We start from the raw sequence: 21,688 nt of genomic DNA on the forward strand, positions 1-21,688 counted from the left end.
AACCTCTCACCACATCAAAGTTAGCTAAGTGATTTGATTTACTCTTTTTCACGGCAGAAAGCACTTAGGTTCTTTATATTCTTCCCAAATCGTCTGACCTGCCACTCACCTATGCGTAAATATATGTTTTTTCTTTAAGTTTAATACTGTCTTTCGTTAATTTGTTTTAGTTAACCACAGACGACAGGCCCTCCCTTTGGAATTTTTCTTTCTCATTGGAATGTGTCTATTCTATGCATTCTGAAATATCTCTTTAAAAATCTGCCATTGAACCTCTGTTAATCTATCCCTTAAACACAGGAAGCTCTGCTTTCATGCCCTCAAAATGGACCTTATTTATGTTTAAAATACTCATCTTTGATGGGCACCTCTCTCTCAAACTGCATGTAAAATTGAATCATATTATGAATGCTGCTACTTAGGGGTACTTTCACCGTAAGGTTATCAATGAATCCTATCTCATTGCACAATACCAAGTCAACCTTCTGATTGGCTCCAGAATGTGTTGTTTTCAGAAACTGTTCCGAAAATATTCTATGAACTCTTCATCTATGTCACCATTGCCATCCAATTTTTCCAATCTATAAATTAATTAAAATCTACCATGATTATTGCAGTACCTTTTGACAAGCTCCCATTGTCTCTTCTTTTATACTCTGTCCTACCATGTAGTTCATAGCACAGAGTGTTCCTGGAGATCCATCTTCTTTTTCAGGAGGTCCATCTTCTTTCATCAACAATGTGTCAGTGATGCGGGCACCTTTTCAATATGGCACCGAGATATGATGGCTGTACATGCATCATAATGCATGCCCCCCTACCCCACGGACTACGGCGCAAAACTCCCAGGTGCATAATTAATGAGGTTGGGGCTGGAAGATATGGGGCTCAATTCTCTCTTTTGGAGACTGTCCCCTCTCCGGCATGAAAATAGTGTTTTTTTACGCCAGGAAAGCTGGCGTCAAAAGGCCACCGCTTCCCTGTTTTGCTGGGAGGCAGCGTTGAGCTCACAGCTCTAGCTGCCGATACGGCCCCCAGCACTTCCGGTTCAGAGGCTGCACATGCGCAGGGGGCCGTGGGTTGCTCCATGGCAGAATCAGCCCGTGGACCCGGACCGCCAAATTAGTGCCCCCTCTTCAGCCACTCGCGCGCCTCGGACCACCCGCCCACATTGCCCTCCCCCATCTGTGGCGGCCCCGGACTGAATCCGCAGCTGCCACGTGAGCTTCCCAGACGGTGTGAGCACAGGTATTCGGCCAGTTGAGGTCGGAGTATCGCAGGGCGGGCCTCAGGCAATGGCCTGAGGCGGTGGATAATCGGCGTGGCATACTCCAAAGGTATGCCGCTTTTCAGGGGGTGGAGAATTTAAAAACCGGCAGCACTCCCGATTTTGGCCACAAAACGGATTCTCCGCCCTGTCGCCGAACACGATTTTGCCGTCAGGGAGTGGAGAATCCAGCCCATGACGTGGTTTCCCACCGGCCTCCACTATGGGCAACACTCTCCATTCCTGCCCCTACTATGTCCCATGGTGGGTGATGGGAGAATTCCACCTCCAGGATCTGACTTCAAAGTCCTCCCAACAGTAGCACGAGACGTTTAATTAGCTCAAGCGGGTGATCAAGGTCATTCTTCACATGACATCTCCTACCTGTCACAGCACCAGCTCTCATGTTGCTAAATTGTTATGGGCCAGGGTTTAGAAAACTACAAAGTATATCATGGAGTTCACCTGACGGACAACTGTTTATTGATTTTGGTTAATACAGCTATACAACTTGATGAACTTCTGCCCACTTTTCATCTGCCTGCATCTGTAAAGGTCTCCATTTTCTCATTAAGACATCATTTTTAAGGTAATAACATTCTGGTATTCACTCAGATTCCTCTTCCATGTATGCGTTCTGATACATCCGTTTTATTTCTATATTCCGTTTTATTTCTGTTATAACTCCGGCAATTTTCCTGAACTAAAAAATATCCGCCTCACCCGCCACCTGTTCTTTTTCTTTTCCAACCATCTGATCAAAAATCATTTCTGATAATTGAACTTCAACTTTATATTCACTCTTTGATTTCTCTTCTTGTCTTAACCTGAGACTTTGCGACCTTGTACTACATCAATCAAGTAACATCCCAGGATATTCATCCTTCAACAATTCAGTTGTTTGATTTTCCACTGGCTTATCAACTACAGTAGGCATCACTCCCACCTGCGATCCAGCTATATCATTACTCAAAATAAACTGTATTCCTGGACAAGATAGTTTCTCCGTGACTCCTACTACCACTTCATCACTCTTCACTGGACTTTCCAACCTCACCTTATAAAATGTAACACTACTCTTCTCACGCTGAATTCCACATGTTACCACCTTTTCAGGCAATACTCTTCGCAAACTACATAACTCCACATCTCTTACCATAAAATTCTGACTTCTTTACTTGCTCCTCCTGGTACACATGAGTAAACTTTACTCACACAAGTACCTTTACCCACACAAGTAAATTCTTTAAAGAGATCTGGCACCTTCTTATCAATCATCTCCTGATCAGCTGTACAATCTTCTGCATCTCCTTCGCTTCAATTGGACTTTCTTTTACCACTTTAACAAACCCCACTGTCTTATCCTGTTTTACCAGATCACCCTTCCCAGTGCTTTTCTTCAACCACCAACACTGTGACTTTACATGGCCCAGTTTATTACAGTAAAAAATCTGAAACTTTTCATTTCTCTTCCACCCTCTTGGATTTATTTTTTAATCTGAGGTATAGTCTTCTTATTATCTCCCATAATATTCCCTTTACCTTTACCACTTGAGTATTTCTCATGTCCCCAGTTTCTATCCCTCACAGGCTGAAACTGATGTTGGAAACCAAACTTTGATTTATGAACTAATTCATAATCATCTGCCATTTCTGCTGCTAATCTCACAGATTTAACCCTCTGCCCTTCCACATCCATTCTCACTACATCAAGAATTGAAATTTTAAACTCCTCCAAAATGATCATTTCTCTAAGAGCTTCATACGTTTTATCTATTTTCAAAGCCCTTACCCACCTATCAAAATTACACTGTTTGATCCTTTCAAACGCCATGTAAGTTTGACCAGGTTCTTTCCTTAAATTTCAAAACCTTTGTCTGAGGCTTGAGGCTCTAGTTTATATGCATCGAAGATGATTTTTTTCACTTCCTCATACGTCCCAGATACCTCCTCTGATAATGATGCAAACACTTCAACAGCTCTACCTAACAAATTATCTTGAATCAGTAATACCCACATGTCCTGTGGCCATTTCATTTGTTCAGCTACTTTTTCAAATGAAACGAAAAAGGCTTCTACATCCTTCTCATCAAACCTTGGCAATGCTTGGACATATTTAAATAGATCACCGCCAAGCCTTCGACTATGCTGCTCTTTCTCACTATCCTCAAACTGCACATTTCTCTTGACATCCACCAATTTTAACTGACTATCACGTTTCATGACCATTTTCTGAAGTTCAAAGTCTCTCTCGTTTTCTTTTTTGTTAATCTGTACCTCCCTTTCTCTTTCTTTTTGTTCTGCTAGGGCTCTTCTTTCTTTTTTCCTTTCTTCTCTCTCCTTTTCTTTTTCCCTGATCTGTACCTCCTTTTCTCTTTCTTTTTCCCTCATTTTGTATTCAAGCTGCTTTAATTTTTCATGTTCAAGCTGCTTGATCTGTAATTGAATTCTTGCCATTTCCAATGATTCTGACTGTGTCTCAGGCAATTTTAAATGCTCAACTACATTCTCAATTATCTCCTTTCGTATTTTGTCAGGCAATGTTAACTGCAATGTTTTTGCCAAATCTAAAAGCCTTTTTTTAGTCTCTGTTTGTAAGGTTTGCGTGTGACCTTCTCCACCCCCAAAAACGTCTGAGCCTCTGAAAGAGCCATTGTCCACAACACACTCCCTACTTAACTGGAATACAACACCTGAAAAACAAACACACATATGCTCACCCCTCACTGTCTTTAAGTACACTAAGGCAACCCAATCACAAAAGATAGACTTTTGTCCCGGAAGAGCCACAAATTTATTATGGGCCAGGGTTTAGAAAATTCCAAAGTATATCATGAAGTTCACCGGACCTACAACTGTTTATTGATTTTGGTTATGATGAGCACAACGACCTTTCAGATGTTATTCAACAGAGGCTTTAAGCACTTTTAATCACAAAGAAGCTTTATTCTACGAATTTAGTTAACATTTTTTATAAACACACACAGTAAGCATTTTTATCAACTACAAACATAAATACCTCACACAGCTACAGTAATCTATGTATCATCCTTAATAAATTCCCCCTTAAGCTATTCCAATTTAATAACAAGATCCCATAAACCAGAACCCTTTTCAAAGGTGCGGCCCAGCACACAGCACTCAAGACCTGATATGGAGGCTCTTGTTTTCTTTCCAAAACAGCAGGTTTGAATTCCTTCCAGAAAACAGTTATTTCTTTTCAAGTTATCAAGCAGTTTGGAAACAGCTTTTAAAATGCAGACAGAGAAAACTCTTCTTTCAACCTGTGCAGAACAAAACTAGTTCAAACTCAAAGCAAAAGTAAAACCAACTCCCAAACCACAGCCCAGCTCCACCCACACACTGACATCACTGAAGCCATGTGATAAGACAAAAACATTTCTTAAAGGGACACTCCTATGACACAACAAACCACACCCTTATCACTCACCCAGCTGCAGTCCTTTGGAATAGATAGAATCCCTACAGTGCAGAAGGAGGCCATCTGGCCATCAAGTCTGCACCAACCGTCCAAAAGAGCATTCTCCCTCGGACCACTCCCTTGGCCTATTCTCTTAACCTTGCGCATTGACCATGGCCAATCCACCTAACTTGCACATCTTTGTTCTCAAGGGGGCAATGTAGCATAGCCAATCCACCTAACCTGACTGAGGGAGGACCCGGAAGAACCCATGCAGACACGGAAAGAACGTGCAAACTCCACACAGTCACCCATGGCCGGAATTGAATCTGGATCTCAGGTGCTGTGAGGCAACAGTGTGAACCACTGTTCCACTGTGGAGCCCAGTATTCAGGCAGAACCTCCAGATATTCAACCTCACCCTCACATATCAGTGCAATTGTCCAGGGGAAGTTAGCACTTTTAGACCACATCTGGAGTACTGTGTGCAGTTAGCCTCTAGACTAAAGAAACAATATAATTATATTAGAAGCAGTTCAGAGAACATTCACTCAGCTGATTCCAGGAATGATGGAGTTATCTTATAAAGAAAGGTTGAGCAGTTTGCGTCTATACCCATTGGATATTAGAAGAATGAGAGCGGACCTTATTGTAACACATATGATCCTGAGGGACTTGACAGAGTGGATGCTGAGAGGACGTTTCCCCTTGGAGGGAAGTCTAGAACTAGGGGACACAGTTTAGTATTAGGGTCTTCCATTTAAGACTGAGATAAGGAGAATTTTGTTCTCTAGGAGGGTAATTTGTATGTGAAATTCTCTTCCCCATACAGCAGTGGAGACAGGGGATTCTCCGTTCCAGAGCCTAAGTGCTCCCGCCAGTGGAAAATCAGGACTGGTCGCCACTGGTGCTTGGAATGGGGTTCAGATGCAATTTTCTCTCCTTAACCATGCAAATAAATGCATATGGGGAGCTCGCTGGATTCTATCAGAATCCCGGTATCCGGCCAATATTTTGAGCATGCTGCCTGATCCCTCACCACAAAACGTGAATCTTGCCTTCTCCCTCCCGCTGACAAGTAGGGGCATCCCCCCCCCAACATGGGAATAACAGGTCAACTCCCACAGCACACATCCATGAAGGTGAATTAACCCCCTCCCCACTCACCCTCTCAGCCTCCCCATTATTCGCACCCATCAGACTCCCATCCCCCATCAGAACCCTATGGTGAGCGAATGGATCACACATGAAAAGCAGCGCACACCACTTTGCAAGATAATTTCATGCTCTTAAACTCTCGTGAAGGGTTTCAGCATTATATTGTTTGCAAAAGGTATTAAGCTTGGCAAAATTCAGGAAAGTGGTGAAATGGTGAGAAACATGACGGATGAAATGCAGTGAATTGATGTACTTTGGAAGAAGTAATATGGATAATAAATGGCACAATTTTGAAAATATGATTGAGCAAAGAAACCTTGGAGCATCGGACGTCTCCACCAAATGAGCAATATCACGCTATGAAGTCACCGAGGGCTCCACCTTTCGGTTCCCTCCCATGCGCTCCCCTTCAAGCCCCCCCTTCATTCACCCCCTTCAGAGAGGACATGAACTAGATCACATTGGGTACCACAAGACGGGGGTATTGTGCTCTGTTTGGTGCCCAGTGCAAACCCCGTTTAAGAGACTCTCCTGCTATTCTCTGTAAATAGTGGGAGGTGCTCCTGGAATCGTGCCGCCTCCAGCAATACGTTTGCACATTTATATTTAATTCCCCTTGCAAAAAACACCACCATTCTATTTGTCTTCCTAATCACTTTCAGTACCTGCACACCAACCTTTTGTGACATATGTACTAGAACACCGGATCCATCTGTACAGTCTATCTGCATTAAAATAATATGCTGCTTTTCTATTCTTCCTGCCAAAGTCGACAAGCTCAATCAAATTATCAAAATTTTACCCCCTAAAGTACCCTATATAAATTCCTTTGTTGACTGTGTCCTCTTGACAGCTTACTTTCCTACCTATCTTTGTGCCATCAACAAATTTAGGCTACCATGCACTCAGTCATTTCATCCAAGTCATTAATATAGATAGTAAATTGTTAAGACCCAGGGCGGGTTTTCTGGCTCTTCCCACCGGTAGGGTCTTCCAGACCCTCCAAAACTGAACCCCTCTGCGTGGCACATTCCCTGCTGGTGCAGCTGATGAGCAACGCAAATGGCCATTGCCTTTGGCAGACCAGAAGATCCCACTAGCATCCGATGCCAAGCCGTCTCCGCTGCAGGAAACCCTGCTGTGGGAGAGCTGGAAAATCCCAGCCACAAATACTGATCCTTTTGATAGTCTACAGATATTGCTTCCAAATTGATATTGGCCCATTTATTCCTATTTTCTAGTTCCTTCTGGCTAACCAATCCTCTATCCATGCCAACTTGCTCCTCTCCCCCCCGCCCCCTGCCCCCCAAGCCAGACACCACAAACATTTATTTTGTGTAGCAACTTTAGATGTGCATCTTATCAAATATCTTTTGGAATTAAAGGTGGCACAGCAAATCTAAACCTTTTTTGTGTCTGTAGAAACAGGAAAACTTTACAAAAGTGAAATTATCATGCGAGAATTTAATAATTCAAGGCTGAGGCCACAGCTGGAGTAGTGTGGACAATCTGGACAGCACACTTTAGAAACAATCTAACGACCTTAGAAAAGCTAGAACAACATTTTTCAACATGACCCACAGGCGAGTCACGGGTGGGTGTTCGGAGGGTCGCGAAGTGATCGGTTGAGCCATTCCCGCAGTGGTCCCAATTGCAGTAGAAGCATGCAATGGCCACTATTGGCTTTTAAATTGAGAATGGATGTCGCTGCCACCTTATAAATGAAAAGAAAATAGGTTGTGTGCAGTCTTCCAGCCAGAAGCGGCAGCAGTAAGCAGATCATGCACACTTCACATACATTTGGCGTCAAGCACCCTCTATGTACGTGCTTTTGGCGCCAAATCACAGAGGAAAATGTCTTCCATTTTCTAGCTGCTAGCAAGCAAGGCACGAAGAGTGTAAAGCTGGGTCATTTTCTTTTAAGTAAGAGACCGACTAGAGACACAAAAGGCAATGTATCTACTGCTCAGGATCTCACAACAGAATCTACTGGAGAGAGCTGCTCGGCAGAGTCCAGGGCAGGTCAGAGCAGTGCTAGTGCTGGCTATGGACAGAGCTCCAGGGCCTCTGGTTAATAGCCTACAAATAAGTAACTTAACTCAGTTACAAAGCAATATAAAGATGATTTCTTGAGTTATGGTTTTGTTCATTGTGCCAATGCAAATAACGATGCAAAGTCCATGTGCGCTATATGCAGGGATGTACTAGCAAATGAGAGTAGTTTCAGATTTTGTAAGAGAAGTGGTGCATGAAAAATTCCTTTTGAGGTTGTGAGCCCAGAGTCAGTTATTAACTTACAGCTGATGAAAAATGCTGTAACTGACCTTTGATACATTAAAAATATGCCAAAAGCTGCCAGAATTCTGGAGTGGCATCTCCCAGGAGTATCCAGTGGTGAGTACAACAAGCATTTTGTTGCTATTGCCCTTCATGATGACCTACATGTGCGAGATTGGATTTTCCGCTTTCATAAATATGAAGACGGCACAAAGGAACTGGCTGGAGTCTGCACCTGATATGCACATTGCCCTCTCCTCCTTGAATCTCCTGATTCAAGTGAGACCATGCAAACCAAACAGGCTCCCCTTTCACATCAAAGATAAGCGAACACGGCATGTGTCGTGAAGGTCAGCCAGCGAGGGTCGCAAAGGTCAGCCAGTGTGGGTCCCGGAGGTTGTCTGGTTGACAAAAGTGGGTTCTGGGGCAAAAAGTTTGAAACACTGGGCAAGAGGAGTATTATCAGGAGTATTATCAGGAATATTGCCAAGGATGGCACCGTGGCACAGTGGTTAGCACTACTACCTCATAGCGCCATAGACTGGGTTCAATTTTGGCCGTGAGTGACTGTTTGCACTTTCTCCCCGTGTCTGCCTGCGTTTCTTCCGGGAGCTCTGATTTCCTCCCATAGTCCAAAAATGTGCAGATTAGGTGGATTGGCTGTGCTAAAATTGCCTCTTGGTGTCCAAAAATGGTTGGGTGGGGTTACGGGGATAGAGTGGGGGTGTGGGCCTAGGTAGGGTGCAGACCCGATGAGCCTTCTTCTGCACTGTAGGAAGTTATATCAGGGATAGAGGGTCATATTGACTCGAAACATTATCTCTGTTTTAATTTCAGGGATAAAGGAACTTCAGTTATGAGGAAAGATTAGAAAAGTTGGGATTATTCTCCTTCGAATTGAAAAAGCTATGCGATGACCATATAGAGATTTTCAATATAAGTTTTGATTGAGTAGGTCGATAAAATCTCTTCTCTTTGCAAGTAGGTCAATGACCAGAGGTTGTTGATTTTAAAATTGGCAAAAGGATTAGAAGGAAAATTAGGAAAAATGTATAATTCAGAAAGTTGTCAGGTTCTGGAATATTCTACCTGAAAAGGCTGTGTAAGATGATTCCATAAAACATTTTAAACAGGAGTTGGACAGCACTTGAGGATGAGAAACTTGCAGGTTACAGACAACAAGTGGGGATGTGGGACCAAGTATGACTGCTTTTATAGAATTTACAGAGCAGAAGGAGGACATTCAGCCCGTCGAATCTGCACCGGCCCTTGGAAAGAGCACTCCACACAAGCTCACGTCTCTACCCCATCCCCGTAACCGAGTAACCACACCCAATCTTTTTGGACACTAAGGCCAATTTATTATGCCCAATCCACCTAACCTGCACATCTTTGGCTGTGGGAGGAAACCGGAGCACCCGGAGGAAATCCATGCAGACACGGGGAGAACGTGCAGACTCCGCACAGACAGTGACCCAAGCCGGGAATCGAACCTGGGACCCTGGAGCTGTGAAGCAACTGTGCTAATCACTGTGCTACCATGCTGACCTTTTACAAAGAATCTGCACAGGCAGTGTAGGTCAAATAGCCTCTCGCACTGTTTTTCTGTTACATAAAATCAAAAAACTTTGGTTGGTAATAATAAATACTTCAAAAGCCAAGTGGTCATGAGTAGAATGAAAGTTGATAAGACGGCTTTTATGGACTTGGGAGGAAGGTTACCGCAGTGTGGTCTTCAGGAATCTATCCTGAATCCTTTGAATGATTTAAATTTTTTAAAAATCAGTGTCAGCCTGAGCTCAATAAATCACTTAACCTGACTTCCTGATTTATTTAATCTCCTCAACTCTCTTAATTCTGGTAGCAGCAATCTTTCACTTGTGTCAGAAAGTTGTACATTCAAGCCCCACTCCAGACACTTGAGCAGATAATAAGGATTTACACTGAATGAGTGCGTTAACATTGGAAGTGTCATCTTTCAGTTGAGGAATTAAACCATGGCCCTGTCAGCCTTATTAGCTCGGTGTCAAAGACCACATTCCACTCTTTGAAGAGGAACAGGGGGCGGGATTCTCTGACCCCAGGCTGAGTTGGAGAATCGCTGGGCCAGGAGCGATTCACACGACGCCGGTCCACTGATTCTCCGGTGACCGGTCGGTGGCCGCTCTACGCGGCCTCCCCGGCGATTCTCCGCGCGGGATGGGCCGAGTGGCCGCCGAGATAGGCCGAGTCCCGCCGGCACTGTACACATGTGGTCTTACCCGGCAGGACCTAGCTGACAATCCTGCGGGGGGGGGGGGGGGGGGGGGGGGCGGCCTGCTGGAGGAGAGGGGGGATCCAACCCCGGGGGGGGGGGGCCTCCACCGTGGCCTGGACCGCGATCGGGGTCTACCAATCGGTGGGCCAGCTTCTCCTGTGGGGGCCTCTTTTACTCTGTGCCGGGCCCCTGTACCTCTATGCCATGTTGCGTCGGGGCCGGCGCGGAGAAGGAAGCTAGCGCGCATGCTCGAGTTTCTACCAGTCATAGCGGGCATGCGTGAATTCACGCCAGCCGCAGCGCGCATGTGCAAACCCCCGCTGCCCGTTTGACGCCGGTATCGGCAGCTGGAGCTGTGTGAGTCGCTCCAGTGCCGTGCTGGCCCCCTGTAGGGCTCAGGATCGCTGCTCATGGGGACCTGTTGACGCCGTCGTAAAACGCGATGGCGTTTACGGCGGCGTCGACACTTAGCCTCAAGATCAGAGAGTCTCACCCATGGAATTCTCATGATGTTCTGGTCAATACTTAAACTTCGGCCAAGAACATTAAACGAACATTCTAATAATTTATCTCATTGCTGCTTGTAAGCCAAATGGACATTTTACTCTGTGCAATGTATGATATCAATACAAGTACTTTCTTGCTGCTTGCTTTCTTTAAAGTTTATCTATTTACCACATAATATTCTGTAAATTAATCTGATGAATGCTATTAAGGGCATTTGTGCTTTTGTACAAACATCAGACATGTGATATAATGACACATTTGCTGTGATTGTGTTAAATATCGAAGTCTATACCATAAGAGTAGAGTTGTGGACTACCAGTGTTACATTCCTGTTGTTTGTCCAATGAACCAACAACCATTTGCAAAATTTTCAGGAAGTATGTGGAATGAATTTTCTTGCTGAACTGAAAAAGGCCAAATATTACTGCTGGTTAGCTATTTTAAATATCACGTCGAACTGGTAAATATTGTTCACTCAACAAATAATTATTTGCTGGTGTAGTAGCATGACCTCTTTATGAGGCGATCGCTCAGGGGCCATGTGACCCACCTGAAGCCTATGGGGGCAGAGTGTGCGAGCTTTAGCCTATCGGTTGCCTGGGCGCGGACCTGTTTGTCAAGATGTCATCAGAGTCAGCTTGGGAGTCGAGGGAGCTAGACCTCTGTTGGAGTTGTACTGCTTTGTGTATAAAGTTTTTCTTTTGTTAAATTAATCACCGTTGTGATTGAACACTGTCTCGTCGCTTTGCCTCGCACTACAACATTGGCGATAAGAATAAATTAATCCAGTCGAAGGAAAGTCATCGAAATTTGAAATGGGTAAGAGTGGCCTCTCAGAGTCCTGAAAAGGATAAATTATTATCAGCAGTCAAATAGCAATGCCACTGTTTGGGAAAATTGATCCATTTGATCTGGAGATTGATCCATATTGAAAATTGGGGTCAATGTGTCAAAAGGCTCCGGTACTTTTTCGTTGCCAATGAAATCACAGCAGAAGACAAATAAAACGTTATATTACTTACAGCTTGCAGCCACAAACATACAACCTCATTCAAAGCCTTACACTTCCGGAGATTCTGGACTCCAATCCCTTTGATCAATTGGCGCAACTAGTGAGGGACTATTACAATCCTTACCCTCCATTATTATGCAGCACTATAAATTCCACATAACCATGGAGAAACGGCGTCTGCTTTTGTAGCTAGACTTCGTCAGATGTCGGAACATTGTGAATTTTTACACATCTCTTAGCGACATGTTAGCTGACTGGTTGGTCTGCGGGATCAAAAAATGTTGTTTTTCAAAATAAGGGGCAATTTAGTGTGGCCAATCCACCTACCCTGCACATCTTTGGGTTGGGGTGGTGAGGCCCATGCAGACACGAGGAGAATGTGAACATCTCACACGGGTAGTGACCCGAGGCCAGGATCGAACCCAGGTCCTCGGCACCGCGAGGCAGCAGTGCTAATCACTTCCTCACTGTGCCACCCTGGGGGGATCAACAATTAAAATATTCAGAAGAGGTTTATGGCAGAAACAACATATCCTTGAACAAAATGGTTGAGTTGGGTCAAGCAACTTTTGAACTTCTGAAGCGAGATGAGTCAATTGTGTCAGGAATCAGAGACTGATCAAAGTTCCCAGAGTGGGGGGAACAGCGGGGCCAGAGAAAAAGAAATGCCTCACAAGGTTTAGCAACTTGTTATCATAGTAGGAGTTATCATTCTCAAGACGGATGCAAGAGTAAGGAATTCATCTGTTTCAGATGGAATAAAAAAAGGCCATGTACAAGCCAGATGCAGAGTCAGACAGAATACTCCAAGCTCCCCCCAAAAATGTTGGTGACTCTAGTGAACAAACTTGAGGAAGACACTGAAGAGAAGCTCAAAATATATAAGCTCAACATGGTAAGATTAAACAAAACACTCCACATTATGATTGTCCTTGTCGTCAACAACCGTCTGCTAAAGATAGAGGTCGATACAGCTGCCACAGTAGTGGGTGAGCAAACATTTAGGTATCTTCAGAGAAGGCTACAGCCTCTGAATCTCAACAGTACATCAGCTACTTTAACCAGTTATACTGGGGAGGCACTGAAGATATTGGGAAAGGCATTAATACCAGTATTGTCCCAACACTACCAATCAGGTTAGCTGCATTTATTGTAGTGAAAGGACAAGAGCCAAGCCTCATGGGGTGGGATTGACTGAAGAAAATCAAGCTAAATTGGCTAGAAATATTCAGCATAAATGATGGAGTTTTCCAGGAACTTCTACGTAAATACCACAAGGTTTTCCAGAGAGTTGGGGTGCATAAAAGGAGTTTAAAAAAAGATCTACGTAAAACCAGAAGCACCGCCAGAATGTTTCCGTGCCAGACTGGTGCCATCTGCTCTACACCAAAAGACTTAAGTGAAGTTGAAGCGTCTGGAAGACAGTTAAAGACAGTTTTCAGAATGAACAGCACTGATCGCCCCATTGTTGAAGCCGGATCATACAGTCCGAATTTACTGTGATTTCAAAATGACTGTGAACAGGGCTGCTCAAGTAGATAAATATCCGGGGCGAATTTCTCCGTTATCGGCGGAAAGTCCGCCGATCGGCGCAAAAAACGGCGCAAATCCGACTTGCGTCACGTCGGAAAAATGGGTCGATAGTCTCCGGCCCGAAATGGGCTAGCAGCGACGTAACGGGATCCGCGCTTGCGCAGTGGTTCACGCCGTGCAGCGTCATACGACGACGACATGTCATCATTGCCCATATCCCCTCCTCCCCCCAGCCAGGTGGCATGGACCTCATGGGTCCAACTGTTGGAGGCTGGCACCTGGCCAGGTGGACCAACTCACTTGCCCTCCCATCCCCCTCCTCGGCACGGACCCCCCCCCAACCTCCACCCCAGCACGGACCCCCCCCAACCTCCACCCCGGCACGGCACGGACACCCCCCAACCTCCACCCCAGCACGGACCACCCCCAACCTCCACCCCGGCACGGCACGGACCCCCCCCCCCCCCAACCTCCAGCCCAGCACGGACCCCCCCCCCCAACCTCCACCCCAGCACGGACCCCCCCCAACCTCCACTCCGGCACGGCACGGACCCCCCCCCAACCTCCACCCCAGCACGGACCCCCCCCAACCTCCACCCCGGCACGGCACGGACCCCCCCCAATCTCCACCCCAGCACGGACCCCCCCCCAACCTCCACCCCGGCACGGCACGGACCCCCCCCAACCTCCACCCCAGCACGGAACCCCCCAACCTCCACCCCGGCACGGCACGGACCCCCCCCCCAACCTCCACCCCAGCACGGACCCCCCCCCAACCTCCACCCCAGCACGGACCCCCCCCCAACCTCCACCCCGGCAAGGCACAGACCCCCCCCCCCAACCTCCTCCCCAGCACGGACCCCCCCAACCTTCACCCCGGCACGGACCCCCCCCCCAACCTCCACCCCAGCACGGACCCCCCCCAACCTCCACCCCGGCACGGCACGGACCCCCCCCCCCCAACCTCCACCCCAGCACGGACCCCCCCCAACCTCCACCCCAGCACGGACCCCCAACCCCCAACCTCCACCCCGGCACGGACCCCCCCCCCAACCTCCACCCCGGCACGGACCCCCTCCCGGCACTCCCCCGGAGCCCAGCCTACTCTAACCACCCCCCCCCCGCCGCACACACACACACACAACCCGAGACACACCTCTCCTCACGCAATCAGACTGCGGCCACGCCATTGCCTGCCCAGAGCCAACCCCCCAGGCCGTCACTCACCTCCACGCTGGTCAGCGTGAGCCTGGAGCACCGGGTCACGCCGATGAAAAGGAGGTTTGATTCCATCCGGAAGGGAGAATATCGGCAGGCCGAAAATCGGCTGCCTTGCGCAGACCCGTGACATTCTCCGCGGCAGCGGCGCCATTAACGCCCCGCCGGCTTTTCTCCCTTCGGAGACTTCGGCAACCGGTGGGGGCGGGATTCACGGCGGCCAACGGCCATTCTCCGACCCTATTGGGGGTCGGAGAATGACGCCCCAGATCCCAGTGGAGGGCTATGCACCAAATTGGCAGAAGGCATTGTGGTAAATACCACTAGTAACACATTGCATGTATTATGGTACTGCCCACATATAACAGGTACCACGGTAAATCCCTGCCTGCTGGCTCCTCTGAGCAGGCGGCGTATAAAAGTGTATGCTCTCCTGCGCTGCTCCCATTCTGGTTCCAGCTGCAGGAGGCACAACATCTTGTGCAATAAAGCCTCGAGTGTTTCACCATTCTCGTCTCGTGGTAATTGATGGTACATCAATTTATTGCACAAGATTTTAAAAGATGAACATCGTAATCAAGCTTGATCGCCTGGAGCTGAGCCCTCACGCAGCAAACGCCTCGCCCACCTTCGACCACTGGCTAGACTGCTTCGAAGGCTACCTCAGAGCAGTCACTGAAGAACTCGCTGATCCACAGAAGCTCCAAGTCCTCTACTCACGGGTAAGCCCTGAAATTTTTCCCCTCATCCGGGATGCCCCCACCTACACAGAAGCGATGACGCTACTAAAGGGACATTACATTAAGTCGGTGTATCAAGTGTACGCCAGGCACCTCCTGGCACGAGACGGCAACTCCCAGGGGAGACTCTGGACGATTTATTGCGGGCCCTAAAGATTCTCGGTAGGAACTGTGACTGCCAGGCAGTTTCGGCAGTCCAACACACCGAACTATTAATCAGAGACGCGTACATCACGGGCATGAAGTCTACGTACGTTCGCCAGCGACTATTGGAAGGGGATACGCTCGATCTTGCAGAGACTAGGTAGCTTGCTAATTCACTAGAAGTGGCCTCACGTAATCTGGAGGCCTACACCCCCGACCGCACGGCACCCTCGTGGGCATCGTGGGCCCCACCAGCTGCCGACTCGAGCTCACCACAAACCCGCGCCGCGCGGCAGCCAGCCAACTCCGGGGGGCCCCAAGTGTTATTTTTCTGGCCAGAGCAAACATCCCAGGCAGTGCTGCCCGGCGCGGAGCGCGACCTGCAACGGGTGCGGGAAGAAGGGCCACTTCGTTTCCGTTGGCCAGGCCAGGTTGGTCGCCGCTGTTTCCAGGCCCGGCATTGCTACACCCCCCACGTGTGATCCAGGGACGCCGCCATCTTCTCCACCACAATCCACATGCAGCCCGTGGGCGCCGCTATCTTTGATGCCGCCCGCCATGGGCGCCGCTATCTTCAGCGCCATTTTGGACCGCGCCTCAGGACCCCTGCTCATCGGGCCGTTCGCTGCCCGCTGATACCTCCGCCACCGCTGATCAGCCCGGGTCCTCCCAACATCTTCCGCAGCTCGCATCCATCACCCGATCAGCCTCGGTCCCGCAACCTCGTGACTGCTGCGACAACGGTAAAGATCAACGGGCACGAGATGACCTGCCTCTTTGATTCCAAGAGCACAGAGACCTTCATCCACCCTGCTATGGTAAGGCGCGGCTCCCTCCCGGTACACCCTGTCACCCAGAAAATCTCCCTGGTCTCCGGATCCCATTCCGTGGAAATCCGGGGGTACTGTGACACGACCCTCACCGTTCAGGATGTAGAGTTCAGCAACTTCAGGCTCCACATTCTCCCCCATCTCTGTGCTGCCCTGTTACTAGGTCTTGATTTTCAATGATGTGGAGAAGCCGGCGTTGGACTGGGGTGGGCACAGTAAGAAGTTTTACAACACCAGGTTAAAGTCCAACAGGTTTGTTTCAATGTCACTAGCTTTCGGAGCGCTGCTTCTTCCTCAGCTGAATTCACCTGAGGAAGGAGCAGCGCTCCGAAAGCTAGTGACATCGAAACAAACCTGTTGATTTTCAATGCCACCTCCAAAGCCTTACTTTGAAATTTGGCAGACACCTGCCCCCCCTCACCGTCTGCGGCCTCACGACCCTTAAGGTCGATCCACCTTCACTGTTTGCAAACCTCACCCCGGACTGCAAGCCCGTCGCCACTTGGAGCAGACGGTACAGTGCGCAGGACAGGGTCTTTATCAAATCGGAGGTCCAACGGTTTCTGCGGGAGGGGATCATTGAGGCCAGCAACAGCCCCTGGAGAGCTCAAGTGGTGGTAGTGAAGACTGGGGAGAAGCACAGGATGGTCATTGACTACAGCCAGACCATCAACCGGTACACGCAGCTCGACGCGTACCCCCTCTCACGCATATCTGACATGGTCAATCAGATTGCGCAGTATCGAGTCTTCTCCACAGTTGACTTGAAGTCCGCCGACCACCAGCTCCCCATCCGCCCGGAGGACCGCCAATACACTGCGTTCGAAGCAGATGGCCGCCTCTATCACTTCCTCAGAGTTCCCTTCGGCATCACCAATGGGGTCTCGGTCTTCCAGCGAGAGATGGACCGAATGGTTGACCAGTACGGGCTGCGGGCCACCTTCCCATACCTACATAACGTCACCATCTGCGGCCACGATCAGCAGGACCACACCGCAAACCTCCAAAAATTCCTCCATACCGCCAAACCGTATAACCTCACCTACAATAAGGAGAAATGCGTGTTCCGCACCAACCGCTTAGACATCCTTGGCTACGTAGTGGAACATGGAGTCCTAGGGCCCGACCCCGACCGCATGCGCCCCCTCCTGGAACTCCCTCTCCCACACTGCCCCAAGGCCCTGAAACGATGCCTGGGGTTTTTCTCGTATTACGCCCAGTGGGTCCCGAATTATGCGGACAAGGCCCGCCCACTCATCAAGTCCACAGTTTTTCCCCTGACAGCTGAGGCGCGCCAGGTCTTCAACCACATCAAGGCGGACATCGCCAAGGCCACGATGCACGCAATCGACGAGACCCTCCCCTTTCAGGTGGAGAGCGATGCATCAGACATAGCTCTGGCTATGACCCTCAACCAGACGGGCAGACCCGTGACTTTCTTTTCTCGTACCCTCCATGCCTCCGAAATTCGGCACTCCTCTGTCGAAAAGGAGGCTCAAGCCATTGTGGAAGCTGTGTGACATTGGAGGCATTACCTGATCGGCAGGAGATTCACTCTCCTCATTGACCAACGGTCGGTTGCCTTCATGTTTGATAATGCGCAGCAGGCAAGATCAAAAATGACAAGATCTTGAGGTGGAGGATCGAGCTCTCCACCTATAACTATGAGATCTTGTATGGCCCGGGGAAGCTCAATGAGCCTCCTGATACCCTATCCCGCGGTACATGTGACAGCGCACAAATGGACCGACTCCGGGCTCTCCACTATGACCTCTGCCACCCGGGGTCACCCGGTTCTTCCATTTTGTCAAGGCCCGCAACCTGCCCTACTCCATTGAGGAGGTCAGGACCGTAACCAGAGACTGCCAAGTCTGCGTAGAGTGCAAGCCGCACTTCTACCGGCCAGATAGAGCGCACCTGGTGAAGGCGTCTCGCCCCTTTGAGCGCCTCAGCATGGACTTCAAGGGGCCCCTCTCCTCCACCGACCGCAACGTGTACTTCCTCAACGTAATTGACGAGTACTCCTGGTTCCCTTTCGCCATCCCATGCCCCGACATGACTACTGCCACGGTCATCAAAGCCCTGCACAGCATCTTCACTCTGTTCGGTTTCCCCACCGACATCCACAGCGATCGGGGATCCTCTTTCATGAGTAATGAGCTGCGTCAGTTCCTGCTCAGCAAGGGCATCGCCTCAAGCAGGACGACCAGCTACAACCCCCAAGGAAACGGGCAGGCAGAGAGGGAGAACGGGATGATCTGGAAGGTCGTCCTGCTGGCCCTTCGGTCCAGACATCTCCCGGTCTCCCGCTGAAAGGAGGTCCTCCCTGACGCGCTCCACTCCATCCGGTCGCTCCTGTGCACCGCCACTAATGAGACCCCTCACGAACGTGTGTTTGCCTTCCCCAGGAAGTCCGCCTCTGGGGTCACGCTCCCAACATGGCTGACAGTTCCTGGACCCGTCCTCCTCCGGAAGCATGTGCGGAGCCATTAATCGGATCCCTTGGTTGAGAAAGTCCACTTCCTCCATGCAAACCCGCAGTACGCCTACGTGGCACACCCCGACGGGCGACAGGACACAGTCTCCCTCCCGACCTGGCACCCACTGGGTCCCCGCCAACAACCTCCGACCTGACACCGCACCCCTCCCCCCCCCGGTTGCCTCATTCACCCCTGTGCCACCCACCCTCCCACCAGCGAACCTCACCGCAGCCCCCACCACAGCAGGATCCGTCCCCTCACTGGATCCACTAAGGGGTGACGAAGACGCGGGCAACACGCTCCCGGAATCGTAGGTGACCATGTCGGCGGCCACATCACCACCGGGACTGAGGCGATCGTAGCGGAGGGTCAAAGCCCCCGACAGATTAAATCTGTAATGTTTTCCGTCACCCCCGCCGGACTCTTTTTTAAACAGGGGGTGAATGTGGTAAACACCAATAGTGACACATTGCATGTATTATGGTATTGAAATGAAAATGAAATGAAAATCGCTTATTGTCACAAGTAGGCTTCAAATAAAGTTACTGTGAAAAGCCCCCAGTCGCCACATCCCGGCGCCTGTTCGGGGAGGCTGGTACGGGAATTGAACCGTGCTGCTAGCCTGCCTTGATCTGCTTTAAAAGCCAGCTAAACATGGGCTAAAATGCCCATGTATTACAGGTGCCATGATAAATCCCTGCCTACTGGCTCCTCCAAGCAGCCGGCGTATAAAAGTGTATGCTCTCCTGCGCTGCTTCCATTCTGGTTCCAGCTGCAGGAGGAACAACATCTTGTGCAATAAAGCCTCGATTGTTTCACCATTCTCATCTCGTGGTAATTGACGGTACAGCAGGCATCGAGTTGGATTTGAGAAATGTTTACCAGCAGCTTGAGCTAGAGGATGAGTCAAGAAAGTTTGTCACCATAAATGCCCACAAAAGCTTATTCCAATATACAAAGCTGCCCTTCGGTATTTAATTTGCCCCCGCTATATTTTCAGAGCACCATACCGCCCAGCGTCGATAGTGTTGGAACTGAGTTATTTTCAAAGGGGAATCACGGGCTAGATTCTCCTGCCAGAACTGAATCGCTTTTGGTTTGCACTAGTGCTAGGAGCACCACCCAGTTGCCATTCACTCTCTCCAGCCATGTCAATTTATATATGACGGGTATCACAAAGGTTTCTTTCACAAAACCTGCTATTGGGCCGCCATTTTAAGCAGGTGGTCTGATAGCGAGGTCACCTGAGATAGATAGGTTCTTGATTAATAAGGGGATCAGACGTTATGGAAGAAGGCAGGAGAATGGGGATGAGAAACATATCAGCCATGATTGAATGGCAGAGCAGACTCGATGGGCCGAATGGCCTAATTCTGCTCCTATGTCTTATGGTCTCTTGAATGCTTGTCGCAGACCTGGATGTCAGGGTATCATCAGAGTAATCTTAGGAGTTGAGGAAGCTAGGCCTGTGTTGGAGCTGTACTGTTCTGCATATAAAGTTCTTTTGTGAATTTAGTATGCAAGGAGGAGTCCGGAAAGGAGAGTAACAGTCCAAGTCGGGACTACTTTGCAGCTCGGTTCCACCCAGGCTGGTTTTCAGTTAACTGAGTTAACTAGCCCGCTGATGGGCCTCCGCCCCTCATTGGGGGAGCTCGTACTCCACGGGTAGATTAATTGGGTTGTCGCCATAGATCTTCTTGGGGTTATAACAGTTAAATAAATCACTGTTGTGACTTAACACAGCCTCTTCGCCTCGCAATACAACAGCTAGCCACTTCGAAGAACAACCTCAGGGCATTCCAAACTATTTTACAGTCAATTAAGTACTTTTGAAGTATAGTCACTGTTGTATTGTAATGTCAGAAACAAGATTCAAAATTTAAGGCATGTCTAGCTCCCACAAACATCAGCACGATAATAACCAAAATAATCTTTTTTTGTGATGTTCATTGAGGAATGAGGACCCCAGGAATAATAATCCTGTTCTTAAACAAAATAGGACCATGGAAACTTTTATCTTCACCTAATGCAGACAGAGTGTTGGTTTGACTTCTCATGCAAAGGTAGCTTCTCTGACAGTACAGCACTCCTTCAGTATTACCATATGTCAGCTTAGATTTTTTGCACTTAAGTTCATGAAGCAGGAATTGAACCCGCAATCTTGAAAATCAGAAGCAATGGTGGTATCAAAGCCACAGCTGACAACAATACTAGTGCATCTGCCAATGTTTTATTATTTTCCATGTGTGTTAATTTTCCTTTTTCCCCCTACAGAAAACACATACGGATTGCTCATCACGCTACTTGTAATAGTATTACTGGCCGAGTGCGATTCAGACTAATGGAGTGCAGCTGAACTGAGAAAATTGCTTTCTCTGATGATTGGCGCATAATTTACCACCATACGACATGCTCTCATACAAACACAATTTGATGATACTGAATTTCCCGTCTCCACTTTTTAAAATGTAAGGAGGAATCAATATAAATCAGATAAATGTTGGCATTAAAAACTGCACATAGGAATTTAGCATTATATGTTAACACAGGAACAGCACAAATGGAAATATACACCATGGTTACTACAAAATAGTTTTTGTCCCAAGTTAATAGTTATTTTCTATCCTTGTATTTCTCTTAATTGCATTTCACTGAAAAGTTCTAAAGTTGATCAAATATTCTCTCCCAGAAATTCACAATTTGTGCAATATAGCAAAACATAATTTAGCCTCTCGTGTCTTTTCCACTCATCAGTTTAACCATGGGTGATCTGTATCTTAATTTCCAGTCTAATGGCTAGAGAACTGGTGGAAGCCCTGCATTGTGTAATTGGGGAAGCCGTTA

At 48.3% G+C, this 21,688-nt stretch overlaps 1 protein-coding gene across 1 annotated transcript in view; it reads left to right on the plus strand.

Annotated features, from left to right (window-relative positions):
• The window catches only part of LOC140393517 (membrane cofactor protein-like), a 307,321-nt gene extending 285,877 nt beyond the window's left edge, over positions 1 to 21,444 (plus strand). Inside the window, exon 8 of the mRNA XM_072479828.1 lies at positions 21,119 to 21,444. Within this exon, the coding sequence (XP_072335929.1) occupies positions 21,119 to 21,186 (68 nt within the window). The 3' untranslated portion in view covers positions 21,187 to 21,444. The remainder of the gene's footprint in view (positions 1 to 21,118) is intronic.
• The last annotated feature ends 244 nt before the right edge of the window (positions 21,445 to 21,688 follow it).

This window comes from Scyliorhinus torazame, chromosome 17, assembly GCF_047496885.1.
Source record: "Scyliorhinus torazame isolate Kashiwa2021f chromosome 17, sScyTor2.1, whole genome shotgun sequence".
In the NCBI taxonomy this organism is placed as follows: domain Eukaryota; kingdom Metazoa; phylum Chordata; class Chondrichthyes; order Carcharhiniformes; family Scyliorhinidae; genus Scyliorhinus; species Scyliorhinus torazame.